The sequence below is a fragment of the Miniopterus schreibersii genome (assembly GCF_964146895.1).
Source record: "Miniopterus schreibersii genome assembly, chromosome: 11".
NCBI classification, from domain to species: Eukaryota; Metazoa; Chordata; class Mammalia; order Chiroptera; family Miniopteridae; genus Miniopterus; species Miniopterus schreibersii.
The window spans coordinates 11776780-11796562 of record NC_138111.1 but is presented as its reverse complement, the minus strand read 5'-3'; the positions used below and the strand labels follow the sequence as shown (position 1 = coordinate 11796562).

At 49.1% G+C, this 19783-nt stretch overlaps 1 protein-coding gene across 1 annotated transcript in view; it reads right to left on the bottom strand.

Annotated features, from left to right (window-relative positions):
* The window catches only part of PAPPA (pappalysin 1), a gene marked incomplete at its 5' end in the record, with an annotated part of 212477 nt that overhangs the window by 157072 nt on the left and 35622 nt on the right, over window positions 1-19783 (bottom strand). The window contains one exon of the mRNA XM_081151832.1: window positions 4077-4222. Coding sequence (XP_081007958.1) covers window positions 4077-4222 — 146 coding nt within the window. The remainder of the gene's footprint in view (window positions 1-4076; window positions 4223-19783) is intronic.

Sequence of the window (19783 nt, the reverse complement as noted above, 5' to 3'; positions counted from 1 at the left end):
ACTTTGCTTCCTGACTCAGGAATCCCCTAATCAATGGAGTGCTGCCCAAAGTAACCCCAGGCTTTTCTACCCTACGACTCCACTGCCCCAGGATCTGTTATGACTCATAATATGAATCACTGAACCAGCAGGAAGGAGTCTCAAGTCATTTCATGCAATCCCTTCATTTTTCAGATGAAAACAACACTACTTGCCTAAAGAAGTGAGGCAACCTACCCACAGTGATGTCCAACTTTGGCATGGTTAGAATTCAAGGACTCTGCTTTCTAGGCCGGTAAACATTTCGGCTGAAACCTCTTCCTTGGAAAGTAAGTCAGGCCCTGGTTTATAAGCATTCTATGTGCTTCTGCTTAAATGAAGCCCCAAGGCCAAACAGCTTGGTTTCAGTTCTCAGTCTGCCTTCACGAACTCTGCGACATGGAGTGAGCCAATGACCACCTCTGAACCCCATCCCTTCATGTCTATCATCTGTGAGAGTGAACACGCATGGAGGCCAGCACCGTGGGCACTTGTCATTGTAACCATGACCATAAAGCCAATTTTCTCGAGCATCATTATGTCTCCTCAGGCCTTGCGCTGAGTGTTTCTTGCATATAATCACAATCACCCACAGCCCAACGAGACGGGCGCCAATTCACAGAGAAGTGAAGTGACTGGCCCATGATTAAGAGCTAGTCGGTATGGGGCTGAAACCTGGACCATGATCCTTAGGTTCCGAAGCTGGGGCTCTTTACCTGATTTCTACTGCTAATGCCTACCTCAGGGACCGGGATGTGGCATCTCCTTAAATGCATGTTGAATATTTGCTGAATGCTCACCCAACAAAAGGAGTTTTGCCAGATCTAATCACATGTAAGCAGCTAGTATAACATCTGACATACAATAAGTGCCTTACTCATGTCTAACTACTTGTTATTCAAAGTGTGGCTCCAAAACAAACAGCATGCACAGCACCTGGAAGGTGTTAGAAATGCAGAAGCTCAGCCCCCCGCACCCCCACACCAGGACCTACAGAATCTAGGTTTTAACAAGAGCCCAGATGACTGGTCTTACATTCTAGTTTGAAAAGCAATGGTCCACACTGCACATCTTAGAAGACTGAGCATCGCTTTGCTTGGGGACACAAATGGAACAGGTCTCAGCAGAACCAATGGGTGGCACGGTTCTTTGTTCATTTTAGGCAATGGAGAAATACATACAGGCTAGCAGAAAGATATTTCAACTTTAAATCTGAGTGTGTCGAAGGGAAGCTTAAAATTCAGATCTGAGCTTCCTGTAAGCAGTAACTTTAAGAGCCGAGCAGAATCTTGTACAAGAATGGGAAGAGGGCAGAGCCTTGCTGCTCCGTCCCGGCAGGCCTGGGGCTGGTGAGCGGGGTTTCATCTCGCCCTGAACTGCCGGGAGCGGGAGCTCCCTGTCAGGGGCTCAGGGAGTCTGCTAATTCTCTGCTGCTCAGAGCCTTCTTCCAGCACAAAGATCGGGACGTATGGGAGGGTGTGCGGGGGTGTGAATGCACGCGTGCATGTGAGAAGGGGCAGGCGGAGGCAGGGAGGAGAAAGTGAGACAGGAAATCTCTCTCAATTATTTTCTGTCAATCATAACACGAAACATAATCCCCTTCCCACCCAAGACTTTTTCCAGGGATCGTGGCGTAACAGCAGGAGAAGAGGGTCAGGAAAGTACATATATATGGTTCTAATCAATTGGGTTTGATTGGGGCTACTTCAGAGAAACTGCTTATGATCAGCATCTCAGCACAGCCTGAAGGACAGCTGCAGTCAGCCTGACATGGCCTGCAAGCCGCAATCTGCTTCACATTGGCTGTGTGATCTTGGGAAGGTGACTTTGCCTCTCTGGTGAGTTTTAAGAGCAGCAGCCACAACGGCATCAGTGATCCTCCATCTCTCCAGGAAGCTTCAACACTGAGGTGACGGTGGGGGGAGAGAAGGGCCCCACAGGTGTCTTCATGGGTAAGGACAGGCCTGCAGACTTAAGGTCCAGGCTGGCTCTCTTTGTGGTACCTCATTCCCTCCCAACGCACCCCTTTCCACAGGCAATAGCACAGAGCCCGAGTCCTGTTTCACGGCTTCTCTTAAAAGGTGAAATAGCTGGAGCCTGACATCATCCTGAAATACTATAACATGCTATGGATTTATAGCCTTCTGTATTCCTGGTCCTGAGCCAGCCTCTGAAATTTGTGGAATTATCAGGAGTGTTTTTCTCTAACTTTAGAAGCCTGCTGTTCACCCCTCCTAAGACTCTGCTGAGGGCCTTTTCGGTTGCTTTTCCAATAGCACAGAATTTCAGGGCTGAGCAGGGTCCTTGGAGGCCACCATCTAGTCTAACCTGTTCATGTAAAATTTGAAGAGACTGAGATCTGGGAAAGGAAAGAGACTTGCCTAAGACCATCCTACTGAGTCTGTTCAAGCTGAGAACAACCATGGATTTGGGCTCTGGGCCAGCACGATTCCCGTACAGCGTACGAGGTGTGTGATATACGCTGACCATCCCTAAGTTGGCCTTAGTTGCTCTCTCTCTTTTGCCTAATCCCAGTCTGTCTCTCTGTCTGTCCGTCTGCCCGTCCATCATGTATCTCCGGGTTTCTCAAACTCAGCACGACTGGCATTTTGGACTAGATAATTATTTTTTCCTGTGGATATTACAGGAGATTCAGCAGCATCACTGGCCTCTACCCACTAGATGCCAGTAGTATCCCCCCATTTGTAACAACCAAAAATATCTCGACATTGCCAAGTGTCTCCTAGGAGATAAAATCCACCCCCCAGTTGAGAGCACTACATATTTATCTTTGTATCTATCTCTATTTTCACAATCATACACATGTACACACACACACACACACACACACACACACGTTTCATCATCTTAAAAACAACTGAGAAATGAGGGCCGTCTAGAGTGAACTAAGGAGAGTTTGATTCAGCACAAAGCTGTCATGTAAAGAGTCCTTCAGCTCCAAGGCAGTGCAGACGCAGCTACTGGACTGTGGATGTACCACTGGGAGACCAGGCAGCCGGGGGAAGCATCCAGCACTGTCACTCTGCTGAGCCCTCACATTCTCTGATGAAGGTGCCCATTGAGTCATCACTACTCATTAGGGTAAAAAATGGGAACATTCTACCAAAGGGAAACTGCTGAATGAACTGTAGTGCCCTCACTCAAAGGAATATTATGTGGCCATTACAAATCTCGTATTCAGAGAGATGGAAGTAACCCAGAAAGATGTTTTCTCTTGCGATGTTAAAGGAAAAATGTTGAGTGGGAAGTAATTATGAAGATCGCTGCAACATGGAAAAATGCAGATAGCATAACAGTCTGCGGAAAAAAAGAACACAAAATTGCACGTATGCTATGGTTTCAAATATGCACAAGTTAAAAATGCACATCTGCATATATCCGTGAACTGGAGGAGAGCATGGAAAAATAAAAATTGAACAACTTCAATGTTTGCTTGCAGGGCCTGGTTCAGAAACCATTGTCATTTCGGTGTCTGGTGGTTGATGTGTATAAACATGTGTTTTGTTTATGGATATGCATACTTTGCATGTAAGAAGAGTTCTTGGTGTTGTTCGTGGGTGGATCATGAAGGAACAAGGAGTTCTCACAAACTTGCTTTCTCTTGCCTCTTCGGTGGCTGCAAGGCAACCCATGTGGCTGTGCCAGCACAATGTGGCTGCCAGGCTGGGAAGATATCTGCATGAACTAAGAGGCAGGGGCCATAAGATGAAAGCAACTGATGGACAGAATTAATAAATCTGAATTCAAAACATGGCTCTGCCGCCAACATGGGTGTGACCCTGGATAAGCCCCACTCCCTCTGTAAGCCTCAGTTTCTCTATTGGTGCAACAGGGTTAATAAGACTGTGTTCTTCAGGGCATTTCTTGGTGGTTGAAATGAGATAAGGGATGCTGAAGAGTTTTGTACATTAAAAAGTGATGAATAAGTAGATTGCTGCCCATCCCCATATGGCCACCGCCACCGTGACAGTCGTCATCACTAGTGGATGTGTCCCTGCCCTAACCCAACTCCCTCCTGAAGCGACTCTCGTTCTCACCTAAGGGCATTAGGGCTTCTTTGTCCCATGGCCAAGTGGCTACTCCTGCCAATTCCTCCTCCGAGGAGTTTGCAAAGAAGATATTGAGGTGTGTGGTTCCGTCCAGGCTAAGAATGCTCTTCAGCTCATTGACATCCAAGTACGCTCTGTAATAGAAAAAGAACCTTGGCTGTCATCACCATCCGCAAGAGTTACCCTTCACATCACAGGCACCACGGCTCATTCCGCGAGAGCGGCCGTCAGGCCCCTTGCTAAGCGCTTTAGAAACACCGCCTCATCCACTTCTCAGTAATACTACAAGGTAAGTGATATGACCCCATTTTACAGATAAGAAAACGACATTCTTATGAGTTCAAGAGACTTGATAAAGCCGCTCAGTTTACAAATAGCAGAGCGCTGTTCAGGACCGAGATTATCTAAAGTCAACTTCTGTGTCCCTAAGGACTCTGCCGTATAGACTGGTGACAGGGCCACATAATAGGAGCACAGATGAAGAGCGCAGACTATGGAAGAGACAACGTATTTTCTAGTCTTGGCTTCTTTCTTCCTTTGCTCATTCCCTGTGGACCTTGGACCATTTATTTGGTCCATACAGAGCCTTATTGGGAAGCCTTCTTTGCATCTCCATACCGACCTTGCGAGGAGGGGCTGTTACGTGGTTTTCAAGATGAGCGACATGCGGCCCAATGTTATTCAACAGGTTGTCCCAAGTGGCAGAACTGGGATTCAAGGCCAAGCCTGTCTAGCTGGGAAACCCACACTCCTCTGAACGGGGCATCATGAGTCTGCATTCTGCAAGTGTCTGTGTCTTTGTAACATGGCCTAGAGAGGGACATTGTATTGGAGTAGCTGCCACGGTCGTCTGGCACATCTGGAAAGTGAATTAACTCCCCGCAGCACAATCCTCAGCTCTTTAATACATGGAACACACACATATTGGAGAGAAAGAAATGGTCGTTGGAAAGGGACTGGCACGTCCTAGGTGCTCAGGACCTAAGAACTTTCCCTCTGGTGGGCCCATCTACATGGCCCGGCGTTACACGGACTATCCCCTTTAATGGGCTTATTTACACCAGGGTGGGCAGCATTACTATCCCCATTTCCCAGAGAAGAAAACAGAGGCTTAAAGAACTTTCATGCCTTGCTAAGGTCACAGAGTCAGTTAATAGTGTTTTCCTTTCTCATAATGTTGTCTCTCCATAGGGGGTTGGCACAGGGCCTGGCACGTAGAGCACATAGCAACGGCTCCCTTCTCTTTCCCTCTGAGCCACAGTAGCGCCTCCGTATGTGAAAGAGCAAAGACCAAGCTCCCCTGCGCGACCTGCAAGAACCTGTCTCTGCGTTGAGCCTCATCTGCGTGTCTCCTCTCTCTAATGCCCCACTGTGCACTGGCAGCACCCAGCCTGACACATCAGCCCCAGTGCCTTTGCTCATGCTGTTCCCTCTGTCAGGGACTCTGCTGTCCACTTTGTCCTCTTATGAACAAATCCAAAGTCTATTCTGGGACCTCTCCTCCAAGAAGACTTCCCTGATTTCCGTGTCACCTCCACCTTCTTTGCCATCTTTGTACTCATCCACCTCGTATTGGCAGGCACTCTACCACCATTCCCAACAATCACTGCATCTGTCTATATCTGCGACTCTGTGCTCCCCAGAGGGCAGGGAACATGCCTTACTCATCTCTGTTCACTGCACCCTCAGCACAGGGCTTGACACCTGAGCAGCACTCGGTACGTGTGGATGGAGTTGAATTTACACTGGGAACGAGAAAAGCCAAAATATGTAGGTCACAGTGTCAGATTCAGCACTTCCTTCCTGAGGCCTCAGTTTCCCTATTGATACACTGGGTGATTCACAGAGCACGGCTGTGGGTCACCACCTTACACCTCTACTCTGATGGCACTAGGGGATGTCCGAGACCTCAAGTGCCCTCCTGTCTACCCACGTCATCACGAATTCATGAGGCCAAATACTCATGGGACCGTAATCTTTATGGTTTTTCAAATAACAGGTTAACAGGAATTGGGAGCCACAGGCAGGGCCAGGAGAGGCTGTATCTACGTTCACCAGAACTTGGATGAAGTGACTTATTTCGAAGGCAGCCACACAAGTCCAGATACTGACTCAAAGTCCTGGTGCTGTGCTATTTTCTGCCGCAAGATCCCATCTTCAGCTTCTTGGACTGGGAGCCTCATAAGGACTGCCAACCAGTCTGTTCTGTGATCAGAGAAGGAAAACCGACACTTACTAAGCACTTGCTGTATACCAGCTACACATGTTGTCCCATCTCTCAGCAACAGGTGAAGCACACAGTGGGTAGTTTGTTCTCAAGCCAGAGCCCTGGGTTTGAATCCAGCTCTTCTACTTGGTATTGGGGTCACCCTGGGCAATTTACTGAACTTCTTGAACCCTGGTTTCTTCATTCACAAAACAAAAGTAATAATAGGACCAACCTCTTAGGGTTGTTCAGAGGATTTGGGACATTAACAGAAGAAAGTACAAAGGGCTTAGAATAATACCTGGCATGTAGAAAACCTCAATAAATATTGAGCTATTGCTACTATTTACCCCCATCTTACAGATGAAGTGATGGGGGGCTCCAAGATCACAGAGTGACAAGGCCAAGTGCAACCCTAGATGTGGCCAGCGCTTGCCACAACCTCACCCTCATTTCCAAGTGCACCCAGGGGCAGGGCGGAAAGGGAAACAATGTGTGGGAAGAAAATGAAAACACAGAGAAGCTGGGGTCTTCTTGGATCAGCCTTGTCCACGCTATTTATTATTTTCTAATTGGTTTGTCCGTTTCCATCAAGCATTCTCTTTGGCAGAGAACACAAAAGTGATTAGAGAAAGTCACCTCTCTGCCCCACTGCTCTAGGCTGAGGAAGCCTCCTGAGAGCGGGCCAGTGAGCAGGGAGGGTAGGGCCAGGGGAGGCATTTAATGGGCCATTTGCTCAGCTGTAATCGCAGAGGCGATCTTTTCAGGGGGTGGTGTTCATTCTGGCCCAAGGCAGTGATGTGGGATGCTGGAGCTATTCCCCTGCCTGTATGTGGGCTTTTCTTTTTCATGCTTTCAGAAGCCTCTGTCTCCCAAAAGAGAAAGAATCCACAACAGCCATCCTGGCTCCTAGCCCCACCGGCCTCGCTCCTCTCCATCCCTTTTGGGGGGACCCACCCACAGGAAAGGAGCTCTGGGGCTGAAAGCTTTCCGCTGCTGGCTAAGGTCTTCCCACCAACTCATAGCCAAGCTGGGTGTCTCCCCAATGCGCCAGGGGAAAAGCTTGGGGACAGGAGTGCATGTGGGTATCTAGCTCCTTCCTCCCATCTCTTTAAGATACTGCTGACTCCTTCCAGGCACTGGATGGAGGAGAAACCACAGAAGGCCTAGTGGAGCAGGACCACGAGCGTCTAGAGAGGCTGATGATGAAAAAGGGGCAGGGGCTTGCTCACGGCCCCTTGCCTCTCCATTCGGCCACTGTGGGAGGTTGGTCCTGTGTGTATAGCACAAATTGGTCAAATTTATTTTTTCAAAAAACCATTAGCCCAGGAGAATCAATCCAAATCCCAAACTCTGTGTGTTTATTACTTTATAAGCAAGTTCTCCAAGTGGGATGGGCAGACCTACGTCCATGGCTGCTTTACCTCTCCGAGCCTCAGTTAGTCGCAGGATACCAGGAGTGTTAAATGAGGCCACCTAGCACAGTCCCAGCGGGCAGCCCCGCCATATCCCGGCCTCCTATTTTCTCCTGCTGGGAGGGAAACTCCTGAACTGACACTCCGCCTCTGGGTGGCTCTCCCACACAGTCCCAGTTTTCAGTGTCTCATCCCCACCACCCACCCTTCCTCCTCCTCTCCCACTCTCCCACTTTCCTCATGGGAGAACCTCCGGTTTCCCCCAATGCCATTCCCTGAGCACGTCCATCACTTCCCCTCCTCTGCCCTGCAGTCTCTCCTCCTGAATGTCAACTGTCTAAAACCCAGCCCTTCACTCCCGGGTCAGCTTACGGGTGATGTGCTCTACGGATCCGTGCAGGGCCACCCACACCTGTAACGTGGGACCATGATGTCCACTTAGGAGGGTGTCAGAAGGACTGGAGGAAAGCAGAGAGAGTCCCTCCCACCAGGCCTGACCCATGGAAGGCACCCATTGATTAGCCTTGGTTCTTTTTATTGCATCATCATAATTACGGTAATGATTAGCAACACCAAAACCATCATCATCATCATCATCTCTAGCTGGAAATGATTTCTCCCTCCTCAGAACCCCCCTATTATGGATTCTGGTGATTCTGGAGATTTTATTATCACTGTGCTTCGTGTTATTTCCACTGTGTGAGCATCTGTCTTCCCCACAGACTATGAGCTCCAAGCAGGTGGGGGCCAAGTCTTTATCACCTGTGTCCCCTAGAACTCCCCTTCAAGAGAGAGAGCTACCGCTGATTGGCAGGTATTGAGCACCTCCCTCTTAAAATGCATTACATCAGAAGAGGGTGAGAAGTCCAGGGCTCAGAGAAATGCAGTGACTTGCCCAAGGGTCACAGAGGGGTCCGACCACAAGCCTCTATCCACTAGGCTACGTGGCAGCACGGCTGTATCAATTAGTAAAGTCATCTCTTCCTTGCGGGGACACATTTCCCCGCAGGGGAGCAGGGCCTGGAAAGTCAGGCATGGGAGGGAGGGTGGCCTCCGGCCTCCGTGCAGAACCTGCGCTGCCTGGGCTTCAGGCCTGTTCCTGCCAGGCTCCGCCGCCCGGTCTGCAGCTCTGGCCAGTGAGCTGCTGAATTAGCTCAGTGTCTTTCAAATCACGGTCTGTAGAAGGCTGAACCCACAAGAACCAGATGCGTGTTTAAAGGAAAAATGTTTCTGAGTCAAATGGGTGTAGGACATGCTCTGTTAAACAAGGTTGAATACGTATATTTTTTTAATTGCAAGAATTCTCAGGGCCTTTAATATGCAAAATGGGACTCAGGCAGATAGTGTATAAAGTGTTTCCAAACATATTTGACCATAATCCCTTCCCTACCCCACCTCTGCCTTTGCCTATAACCAAGTAAAAGCATAGATAACACAACTGGGGAAATGTTGGGCTAAACTGGAAAGTCCCTCCTAAGCGGCCTCTCGAGAGAGGCGTCTCCTTTCTCCCTGCACAGCCCGTGCACCTGGATCCTACTGGGAAAGTTGCAGGTCCCCTGGAATGTCAGTTTCAAGGGGCCCAGCCCGAGTGCCAAGGCACCCAGACTGTACCCCTCTGCCAGCACTGCGTTTCAAAGCCATGAGAGCAGTTCTGGAGGGAGATCAAAGCTCTCTCAACTCAACTGTCATTAGAATATTTTCTTTATGCATCTCACTCGCTGGTGAGTGCCAGCAACATATTTCCTAAATGCACTGGCCTGAGATGGTACAACTCTGTAATAATCTCAATGAGAGAGCTGTCAGGGCCTGTTTTATTGAAAGAGAAGCGAAAGGGAACTACATTCAAAACGCAGAACAACAACAACAGATCCCTTAAATAAATCATGGAAAGCTCGAGTTTTTCCAACTCTAGAAACGTAACACATGGGTTCTCCCATGTTAGAGATGGTTGGTCAGAGGTATGGCTCACAGGGAGCCCAGGCCAACACTGACCAGTTGGATTTCTGGTCAGGGCACATGCTCAGGTTGTGGGCTTGCTCCCCAGGAGGGGGCGCGCAGGAGGCAGCCGATCAATGTTTCTTATTGATGTTTCTATCTCTCTCTCCTTCTCCCTTCCTCTCTCTCTGAAACCAATGAAAACATATTTAGAAAGAGGGAGAGAAAGAGAGAGAGACTGGAGTTCAAATCCTCCTGCTCCTACTAAGGGGCAGTGTGACCTTGGAGAAGTGACTCAGTCTCTCTGAACCTCAGTTTCCTCGTCTGTAAAATGGTGATGATCACATTCAACCTAGAAAGGAGAATAAAAAATTCAAGGAAGCAATACATAAGAAAGTGCCTAGAAGGGTGCCAACCCCGCGAAAAGGCCCCCAAATGCCTAATTCTCTTTCTAGCTTACTGTTGGAGATGGTGAAAACAGTCCTTAGCTCCCAAGGCCTGTGGTGTCTCCCTTCCATCAGTGAACCCTGGTTCCTACCCCTGGACCAAGGTAGTGTTTGTCTTCCTCACAGGGCGGTTGCCCTGTTTCTACAACTCTCAGAGCAAGTCCTGTTAACACTGCCTATTTCCAAATTCTGATTGCAGCCTGTCATTCCCAAGGAGGATCTCAAGTCCGTGACCCACTCCTCCACTTTCAAAACACACTAGACCATTTGAAAGTGATTATCAAACGTAGAGATCAAAGCCACTCGAGACAAGTCATTAAAGCAAGATAAACCTCAGAATGTTTATTGCATTCATATCCCTTGCTCCAAATTACAAGCGTTCCCCAAGCTGTGACCAGTTCTAAAACCTGGATTTTGTACTTTTATCCCAAGGGTCCTAATGATCTGGACTTTATGCTCCTGCTTAGTTTCATTGTCAGAAATGCTTAAATATGTCTCCCTTGTCTGTAAGGAGAGGCAAAGGGGGAAACAAGTGCTTGGGGAGTGTATTAAATTCTCGGAATCCTGAATGATTGGTTCCCAAAACAACAGCTTTTGTGTAGAAGCTTCACACACAGTCTAAGAAACATGGCTAACAGCACCAATCAAAGATCAGTTGAAAAACTGATTATTCCTTTATTCATTTATTGAATACATCACGGTTTCATTCCTCTCCTCTTCCTTCCCTTCCTCCCTCCCTAACTCCCTTCCTCCCTGTGTGTCGTTCATTCAGTCTTTCCCTCTTTCTTCCACCAACATGACTGAGATGCTATCACATACCATGCTTTAAGCTAGAAACTGGAAATGAAATATAAAAGAGGAACGATTTTCACTATCACAGAGTTAGCAGTTTTATAAAGGAAGTGAGACTAATAACCAGATGATCACAATATAATGTGATAATACTAGTAAAACCTACCGTTTGGGGAGTTGACTACACCCTGGAACTGCTGAAGTACTTTTTAAAAAATATTTATTTGAAGCTTTACAAAAGCTCTATGTATTAGGTATGAGTATCCCCTATTTACAGGGGAAGAAACCAAGGCTCAGTGAGGTGACACCATTTCTCCAAAGTCCCTCTTCCCACTCACAGGTGTCAGAGGTGGGATCTGGCCCCAGTCTGTTGGCTACAACAAACCATATCCTTCACTGTGAGTCTCTTACTTTCGCTTATGATGTGTTTTCAGATAGAAAGGGCACTGGATGTGATGGAAGCACAGAGCAATGACCCCTCGCTGAAGGTGGGTAAGATACCGGTGAGGTTTTCACATGAAAAATAAACACTGACTGGATGTTGGACCAAGTGTGCGAGACAGGGAAAGAGCTGAAGCTCCAGAAACTGAGAGGTGTGAAAGAGCGTGAGCAGAGCGAGGCACTGCATGTCCTCTGGTGTGGCTGCAAAGTTGGGGGCATGGGGGCAACTCCCCCAGGTGAGCTGGAGGGGTCAGCAAGGGCCACAGAGAGGGCTCTTGTACACCAGGTCACAGGGGGTGGAGTGTCAGGAAAGCTCCAAGCAGACCCTCGCAGATTTTAGGGAAACTAAAAATGATCTGGTTCATGGTTTCCAAAGAGCTTTCTCTCCTTTCTGGGGGACTGTAGAAGATGGACGGAGGAGAGAAGACCGTGAAAACGGAGGCGCTGGCAGAGGCTTATGGGAATATTCTGAGAACATCTAAGCAGGAGAGGTCTCTACACATGGGGGATGGTTCTATGCCCACCTGGGGGTGGGGGGAGAGAGGTGAATGATGGTCTGGTTCTGACTGGTCCACTGGGCATCTCACCTTATTAGCCTCAGATCCTGTGCATCCATGCTCCCCGGCCCCCTATTGGTGCCATAACCTTTTGGCTCCGCAGGAGTGTTGTCTCCTGGGGTTGTGCCCTCTGTTGAGTCCCATGGAAGGGCAACTTTGAGGAACATTGCTGGTCTGAGGCTCACTGCTGGACAGGTTCACTATGAGACCAGGACATGGGCGGGATGGAGAACTTTGAGGATCTGGGAGGAGAGGAAGGTGCTGACTCACAGGAGCAGGTGGGGCCAACGGAGAGGTTCTCAGAACTTTGGATCATTTAAAAAAATTGAGATGAAAGTAGTGATTTTTAACTTTGACAAATAAATAAAGGATTTGAAGATAGCCCCCCACACCATTTAGGATGCCTCTCGTATAATAAAGTAAAGGGGACTGGAGTACTACTCCAAAGGAAAGAATAAAATCATCTCAGGATAAAGGACAGATTTAAAATGAATGCATTTTCCTAGGAACTACTCAGCTCCTATTTTCCTCACTCCCTTTTGGAAGTAGCTGTTAGAGACGCCAGAGCAGAAGGCGAAGTGTCAGAGCACCTGGCTCCTGGCAAGCTCGGCGACACTCCCTTGGTGAACATGACTCATCCTTCAGGACTCAGACTGGAAGTGGCTCTGACCCCTAACAAGTCAAGTGCCCTTTCTCTGTGTCTCCTCAGCGCCTTGAACTTCTCCATCAAGCACTTACCAACTAGCTACTCACCTACGTGCAGGAGATTCCTTGAGGGCAGAATCGCACCTACCTTGTGAAATGTTCATTACTGTACCCACAGCACCTAGCACTCTGTCTGCACATAGTAGGTGCATGCACGAGTGCGCGCGCGTGCGCGCACACACACACACACACACACACACACTGGAATGATCGGTCACTTCCTAAGATCTCAGCAGGGGGTACCATCATCTCTGTTTTGATAGCCCCAGGTTCTCAGGATTTACTTTCATTCAGCAAGAAGAATACCCCAGGAAGTAAGAAGAAGCACAATCTAAGGGGGGTGGTGTGTTGAAGGTACCGGAATAGTAATGTGAGGATCTCATGTCCAATCTGCTTGCACAACAGTTTCAGGGCCCACAGCCGCCTCTTCCCACCGCCTCACTTCTTCTTAGAGGATCAAAGCCACAGCTGATAAATGATACACTGACCACACTGAGCAGAATACACACACAGCCCCCCGAGGGCCCTGTGGTTTGCCTTACACTTGAAGCAGTTAAATCAGGACCCATCACCTCAATTTCATAAGTCGGAGCAGCCACAGCGCTCTAGGTACCCACGGTGTTTCATCAGACTGTGTAGTTTGGCTCTAAGGTTTAGCCACGAAAACCATAGAAGTGATGTGAAAAGTGACTGAACAATATTATGTTTGGGGAAAATAGAGCAAGAATTACAACATCATCACCGATGTGTGTTAATGTGGCAACTTCTAGATTTTCAGTGTGAACTGTGGCCCCGTACAAATCACCTAACCTTAGGCAAATCACAGAATGATCTAAAGTTAGAACTAGAGAGACGTTACAGTAAATGCAGCCTTCTCTGGATGACCCTGAACAAATCTACGAACTTCCCCAAACTTGGGTTTCTCCCGGGGTTAAAAAAGAGATAGCTCTCAAAGGGTCTTGTGATAGTCAGAGTTCAAGTATGGGGAAATGATGCTGGAAAAAGCATGATATTGTCTATCAGGTTCTGGAAAGTAAAATTCAACTCATACTGATTTTTGGAAAGAGCTATGCCACATTCAGGGCCGAGGACACCGAATAAATAAAGGAGCAGACATGCAGACGGCCCGAGGTGGGGGTACCGTGGTTAGGCTACTGCTGGGACTTGAGTAATGGGAGCAGGATTTTTTTAACTTGTCATAAAGTACAGTTGTTCCTTCATTACTACTCTGAATACCTCATACGCGATTAAGATACAGGGGCTGGTAAATACTTGGAAGGCAAGGCTGTCTCTTATCTCCCTGGATGTCACCAGTGTCAGTGCCCGGCAATACCTGTGCCTTTCAATATTAACCTCCCATCTGTGCTGTAGCTCCAGTCCTCACAAGCTTGGAGCCAGGATTACAGTGTCTGATTTGAAAACGCCTGGATAGGAAGAGATCTTAGAAATATCCTACCCAAATCCTCCCCTTTTACAGATGAAGAATTTGGAGTAAAAGAAATGACTTACTCCACAGTGGCTAGGAAGTTACCGGAACTATCTGGTCACTTCCTTCCTGATGTCCTGCCAAGCCACAGGCAAACTGGCTTTTTGCAACATGAATCCCTATGGGAAAGAGCTCTCCCTCGGGTGTCTCTTCCACCCTCTGTGAGATTCTGAGATGCCTCGTGCATTTTGGAGTTATAATCACCCTTGTCCTCTGTGGCCATAAAAATAGTTCAGTAGTCAGAAGTCAAGCTCAAGGCTAAGAGCTGCGGCTGGCTGGCTGAACTCAAGAAAGGCTGAGATCGCAAACATCAGAAGCTGGAAATGGCGATAATAAGCCCCTCACCCTCCACCCTTCACGGCCAGGCCACCCAGACAGCCTAGAATGGGATAAAGGGGGAGAGAAGCAGAGAGGGAAGGAGAAAGGCAGAAAGTGCCCCACCAAACAACGGGGAAATGGAAGCCTGTTCAACTTTTGCCACCAAACCTGTGAGCAAGAGCCACTGCTGTTCACACACAGCTCTGGGCTTTCCGAGAGGGCGGAGGTGAGAGGCTCCTCTCGGGAGGTGGAGGGCCAGCCAGCTGTGAGTTTTGCAGACACAAGCTGAGCTGTGATCGATGGAGGCAAATGTGGTTCGTGGAAACAAAAGGTCAGTCCTGCTGTCTGTCCTCTCAACCCTCCCTCACACCCCCGCTGCTTTGTCCCCAACCTGGGAGGGCTTCTGACTGAGGCTGTCATGAGTGGTCAGTGTCACCAGTGGATGGAGAGAGGAAAATGAGAGTGCTGACTATGCCGAACCCGGGCTGGAAAAACCCAACTGCCTCCCGCTGAGGCCCTGCAAAGGGCACCCGGTGCTCCCACCCGCCCAGGAGCCAGACGTGGAAACACACCTAGGAAAGGGGTGACAAGGGGTGCCACCTCAGGTCCCGGCAAGCTGTAGGCCTCCCTGGAGTGTCTCCAAGAAAGGATTCCAGCTAGCTTCAGTAAACTCAGAGACAGTGTGCTGTGGCAAGAGCCCAGGTCAGGTGGCGGCTCGGCCCCCGTCTTGCCCCGCTCAGCGTGGTCCTGAGCATGTCAGGGCGCCCTCCTTCCCCAGGACAGGCGTGAATTAGGCAGCGAGCCCCGTCCTGAGATCCCAGCCATGCCTCTGCTTTTGGTTGGAAAGGCATTAATATAGTGCGGTGTGCTGCTTACCTCTCAAGAACGGATACATTAGCATTTAATATGCGCAGAGCTTGGGGGGGGGGGGTAAAGAAACTCTTTTAAAAATGGAATTTGCAGGAGGCCCTCGGGTGGTAAAGAGTGATTAGGTCGTCTCCAACTCCCGTGCCAGTCCTGAGGTTCTGGTGAGGGGGCTCAGGATCGAAGGGGGGCTGGAGACTAAGAGGGATGTAAGTAAGAGGTCAGAAGATTTCCTGGAGATGGAAAATCCCCAAACTAACCAGCACTGCTATTCTGAGAGTTCACTAAGTGCCAGGCGCTGCTCTAAACAGTTGACTTGTGTTATTTCACTGAATCCTCTAAATCCCCAAGTGTGTTACTGTCACCCCAACTTTACAGAGGAGGCAACTGAGTCTTTGATAAAGAGACTTGTTCAAGGTCACAAATATGTTAAGGGACTCAATTCAAAGATGCTCTTCAAAACCAGGAACCCTATGAATTTGCTAGACTACTGATCCTCTGCTGCTTTTCACAGGTCACTATTTTGAGATTCTTACCAACCTCACCTTCAGGGGCCATGGGCAGTTCACCCCTCTATTATGCACTCAAAGACCAAGGTCACAAGTACACCAGGGTCACAGATGGGACCTGCGAATAGGGTGGACTTAGCTCAGAAGATAAGCACAAGGGAAGCCCAAACGGAACCAGAGAAGATGAGACCCTGAGTACAAGTGGCCTGGGTGTGTGTGTTTGGACCAGGCAGGCACGGGGCCCAGAGATGGTCGAAAAATCTAGGAACTTCAACCAAATTGGAACGTCAACTGCTTATAACCAATCCCAACAATGCCTGGGATTTTCCCATGTGGAAACATCCCCTAACACAGTTAGACATTTGGGTCGTTTTCAAGATAAACTAGTGACTGCAAGCTGAATGCGTCTGATAGAACTTATGCAGTCTTTATTTTAAAAAGTCAGTTCTGTGGACAGTCCTAAAAAAAAAAGTAGTGAGTATTTTAAGAATGAAAGTAATCTGGGTAAATGCCCTCAGTGTGTGTACTGGTTCCATTTAGGCCTCTTTATGAGGCTGCCGGATGGCATCTCCAAAAAACAATGCTGACGGGAAGGAATCCATGTGTGCGAACCAGATGGGAGGGAGCTTTTCCCAGCACCTACTATGCGCCAGACACTGTGCCAAATGACTCCCTTTAAGTTTCCTGACCTGTCCCAGGAGAGCTGTTCTCACCCAGTTTTGACAGATGACAAACCAACAACTCTTACTGAGAAATGAGCCAAGGTCAGACAAGCGAGTGAAGGGTGGAAGCAAGATCCAGACCCTGGTCAGTCTCCAGCACGCATTGTTTTTCCACCACACCAGGCCTGACTCCTGCTATTGCTCTAATGAATATTAGTCACGTTAAATAAACTCTGATATTCTGATTATAAAATTCCAAGCAATTTCTCTTACACAATTACTGGAAAAAAATGAAAAAAGTAGCTGAAAAAATAACACAGTCCTTTTTCATCTGCACGCTGGTTAACTCTTCCCAGAACTCTTTCTGGGGCATTGTTTTATGTGACCCTCAAAGTGGTCAGATATTGTTACTTCCTTTTGACAGAGAAGGAAATGGAGGCACAGGGAGGTTGAGAGACTTGCCCAAGATTGCATAGCTAAGAAGCTACCCAGCCAGGGCTGGGATCTCTTTCCCTGAGTTCTTCTTCCATTCTGTAACAGTCTGATTCTTCGAGCTCTATGACCTGAAGAACAAATCATGGCATCCACCTGCTTGAAGTCCTCCCTGCACCTTCCCACCTGCATCCCTTTGCTCCCACCCACCTCTTTTCTATCTCTGCAAAGGCAGCTGGATGCTGGAAGACTGTATGAACACCCCCTCCACCAGAAAGACTTCCCGAATTTCCCCAGGCCACAGCGAGCCTGGCTTTTCTCAGAGTGCACGTAGCCTTATCCTTTGCGCAGTTCGCTGGAAATTAATCACCTGCCGTCTTGCCATCTCTTGAGCGACTGTAACCAAAGGTCATTAAACCACAGCTTACGAGCAGCTTCAGGACAGAGATTACGTCTGGGATGTCCAGGGCATTTATCTTGGTGCCTTGTTTACTAAAGTGTCTTAACAAAATATGGGTGAAGAGTAAGAACATGACTATTCCAAACAGGATTTTCCCTAGTTTCACGCTGCCGGCTTCTAAGACCCCAGGACAGTGTAGGGGGCGATGGAAGGCCTCGGGGCTGGGAGGTGAGACTCGGGGTCTTGCCCTCAGCTTGGCTGCACTCTCGCTGTGAGGCCCGGGTCTGCGCTGCCCCTCTTGGGTGCTCAGTCTCCTCCTCTATAGCAAGAGGGAGCGGGGCTCTCTTCTCAGAGAGTCCCTGATTCCATGCAACTCTTCCAGATTTGGGGAGAACTTGGGAGAAGGAAGTGTATGCTCATTGCAATCACCCCAGCAGAGAAGTGAGACCAGTGAATGAAGACCAACCACTGAATGGCCTCTGATAAAGGGCTTGGGGACAGGCTGTGGGATCTACAGCTACCAGCAGAGGGGTCAAACAGGCCGCCTCAAGGCTCACAGTCCCCTTTCCCAAGACTGCCAGCAATGTCAACTTGGGTCCAAAAAAATAATAGTAACATGGCCATGGGATGCCCTCGCTACATTAAAAATAGTAATAACAATAAAGAGAAAACAAAATGTTTCCCTACAAGTTCACACACTGCTCCTCCTAGTGACACCAGGGTCCCTCTTTCACACTAGTGACATCGCAATGACATGCTTATTTCACTGACTCATCCACTAGATCTGAGCTCCAAGGGGGCAGGGGCTGGCCCGGCGCAGAGGGAGCATTCAACAAATATTTATTGAGAGAAGAAAAGAGAAAGAAAGGGAGGGAGGAAGGAAATAAGAGAGAAAGAAAATGAAGGAAGAGGGGAGGAAAGAAAGAAAGGGGAAAAGGCAGGGAGGAAGGACCTAGCCTGATGTCAGAGTTTTCCATGAGAAAACTGCACCCTTCCCTGCTCCTGGTCTGGATCCCAGCGCCGCTGCATGACTCCTGACTCTCCAAGCCCTTCCTCTCCCAACTCCTCCGCCCCTTGCTGGTGCTGTACCTGGGCGCCTTCTCGGGCTCCGGGTGTGTTCTGTCTGCTCACCCACCTCCACTCCCCGCCCTCTCCACCCTGCCCGCACCCCTGAGCCGCTGTTCTCTCTGGGTGCCTTTCCCTTGTGATTTCCAGCCTGGTCCCCGATGGAAAGCACTGGCAGGAGGCCGCGAGGCAGAGGAAAATGACTCTGGCCAGGGTGCTGTAGCTGGCCTCTCCTCTCTGCTGAGAATCACAGCAGAGGGCTCCCCAAAAGCCCTCTCCACACAGCCATGGCCACACCCTCCTCTCGACCCTACAGGCCAAGGGCGGAAATCTCTCCCCACTGTTTCTGACTCTGGCCTCGCTGGCTGTCCTCAACCCTGCTGACACTGTTGTAAATAGCCTCTCCTTCAACACAGCCTCCCTCTCAACTGTCCTTAATTATTCCGTTTGAATGTGCCATCTGTTTCCTGCCAGGACCCGAGTGGCGCAGACCGCAGCTCTACCTCCCATTGCACCGCCTGTGTTGATGCCTCCTCAAGTCAGGGCTGCTCTGCCGACTTGCCTCGCTTTCCCCAGACAGACTCAGCCTCTGCTCTTTAGACCTCCTGCCCACTGCGTGTCATTAAAACCACAGATCACAACTTCTTATGTTTGAATATGACTCCCCCACTAAAGTGGAAGCCCCTTAATGGTGAGGAATGTATCCCACTCATTGCCACATCCCCAGTGACTAGCAGAAAGGCCGGCAGAGGTAGATGTCCCCAGTAGACGCCTGTTTAGAGGAGAGAAACAGTCACCATTTGGTTCCCTACAATGACTTGGAATAAGACATAAGCAAAAAGTTGGGCTGTGTAGTCCTCAACCCCAAGACCACCAAGGCCCCCTTCTCCACCATTTACAGTAATCCTAGCTACGGTCTCACTGTGCATGCCTCAGGTGATGGGGAGCTCACTCACCCGCAGAGAATCACTCCCCCGGAAGGACAGTTCTCATAAGGGATGGCGTTATCTGTTACTCGGTTCAACGCTGCCTCCTGTAATTGCAACACTGGTACCATCCACGGCTTAGAAGCCATGTACAATAATTCTGTTCCCTTTCCCACTGAACATGCCTTCTGATACTTGAAGTGCATGTGTCATGGCTTAATACCTTCAAATGGTTATATGGCATGGCTTCTGGCCCCCTCACTGTCCCGGTCCCCTTCTCTGTGCTCATCCTCAGTTGGCTGTCCTTATCATGACCTCTTAATAAGGAAAACTCGCTGCGGCTGTAGCTCTAACAGATCTGCAGTGGCTTGGGGAAACCCAAGGCCATTATCCAGTTCCCTCCCACACTCCCTCCCTTAGCACTGCCTAATCCCAAGCTCTTGAGGACAGTTGGGAAGAAGAAGAGAATGGGACAGAAGTGAGGGGCAGGTGTCTGTGGCCTGCAAGGATGTCTGGGCAGCACTGGGGGGCGGGGC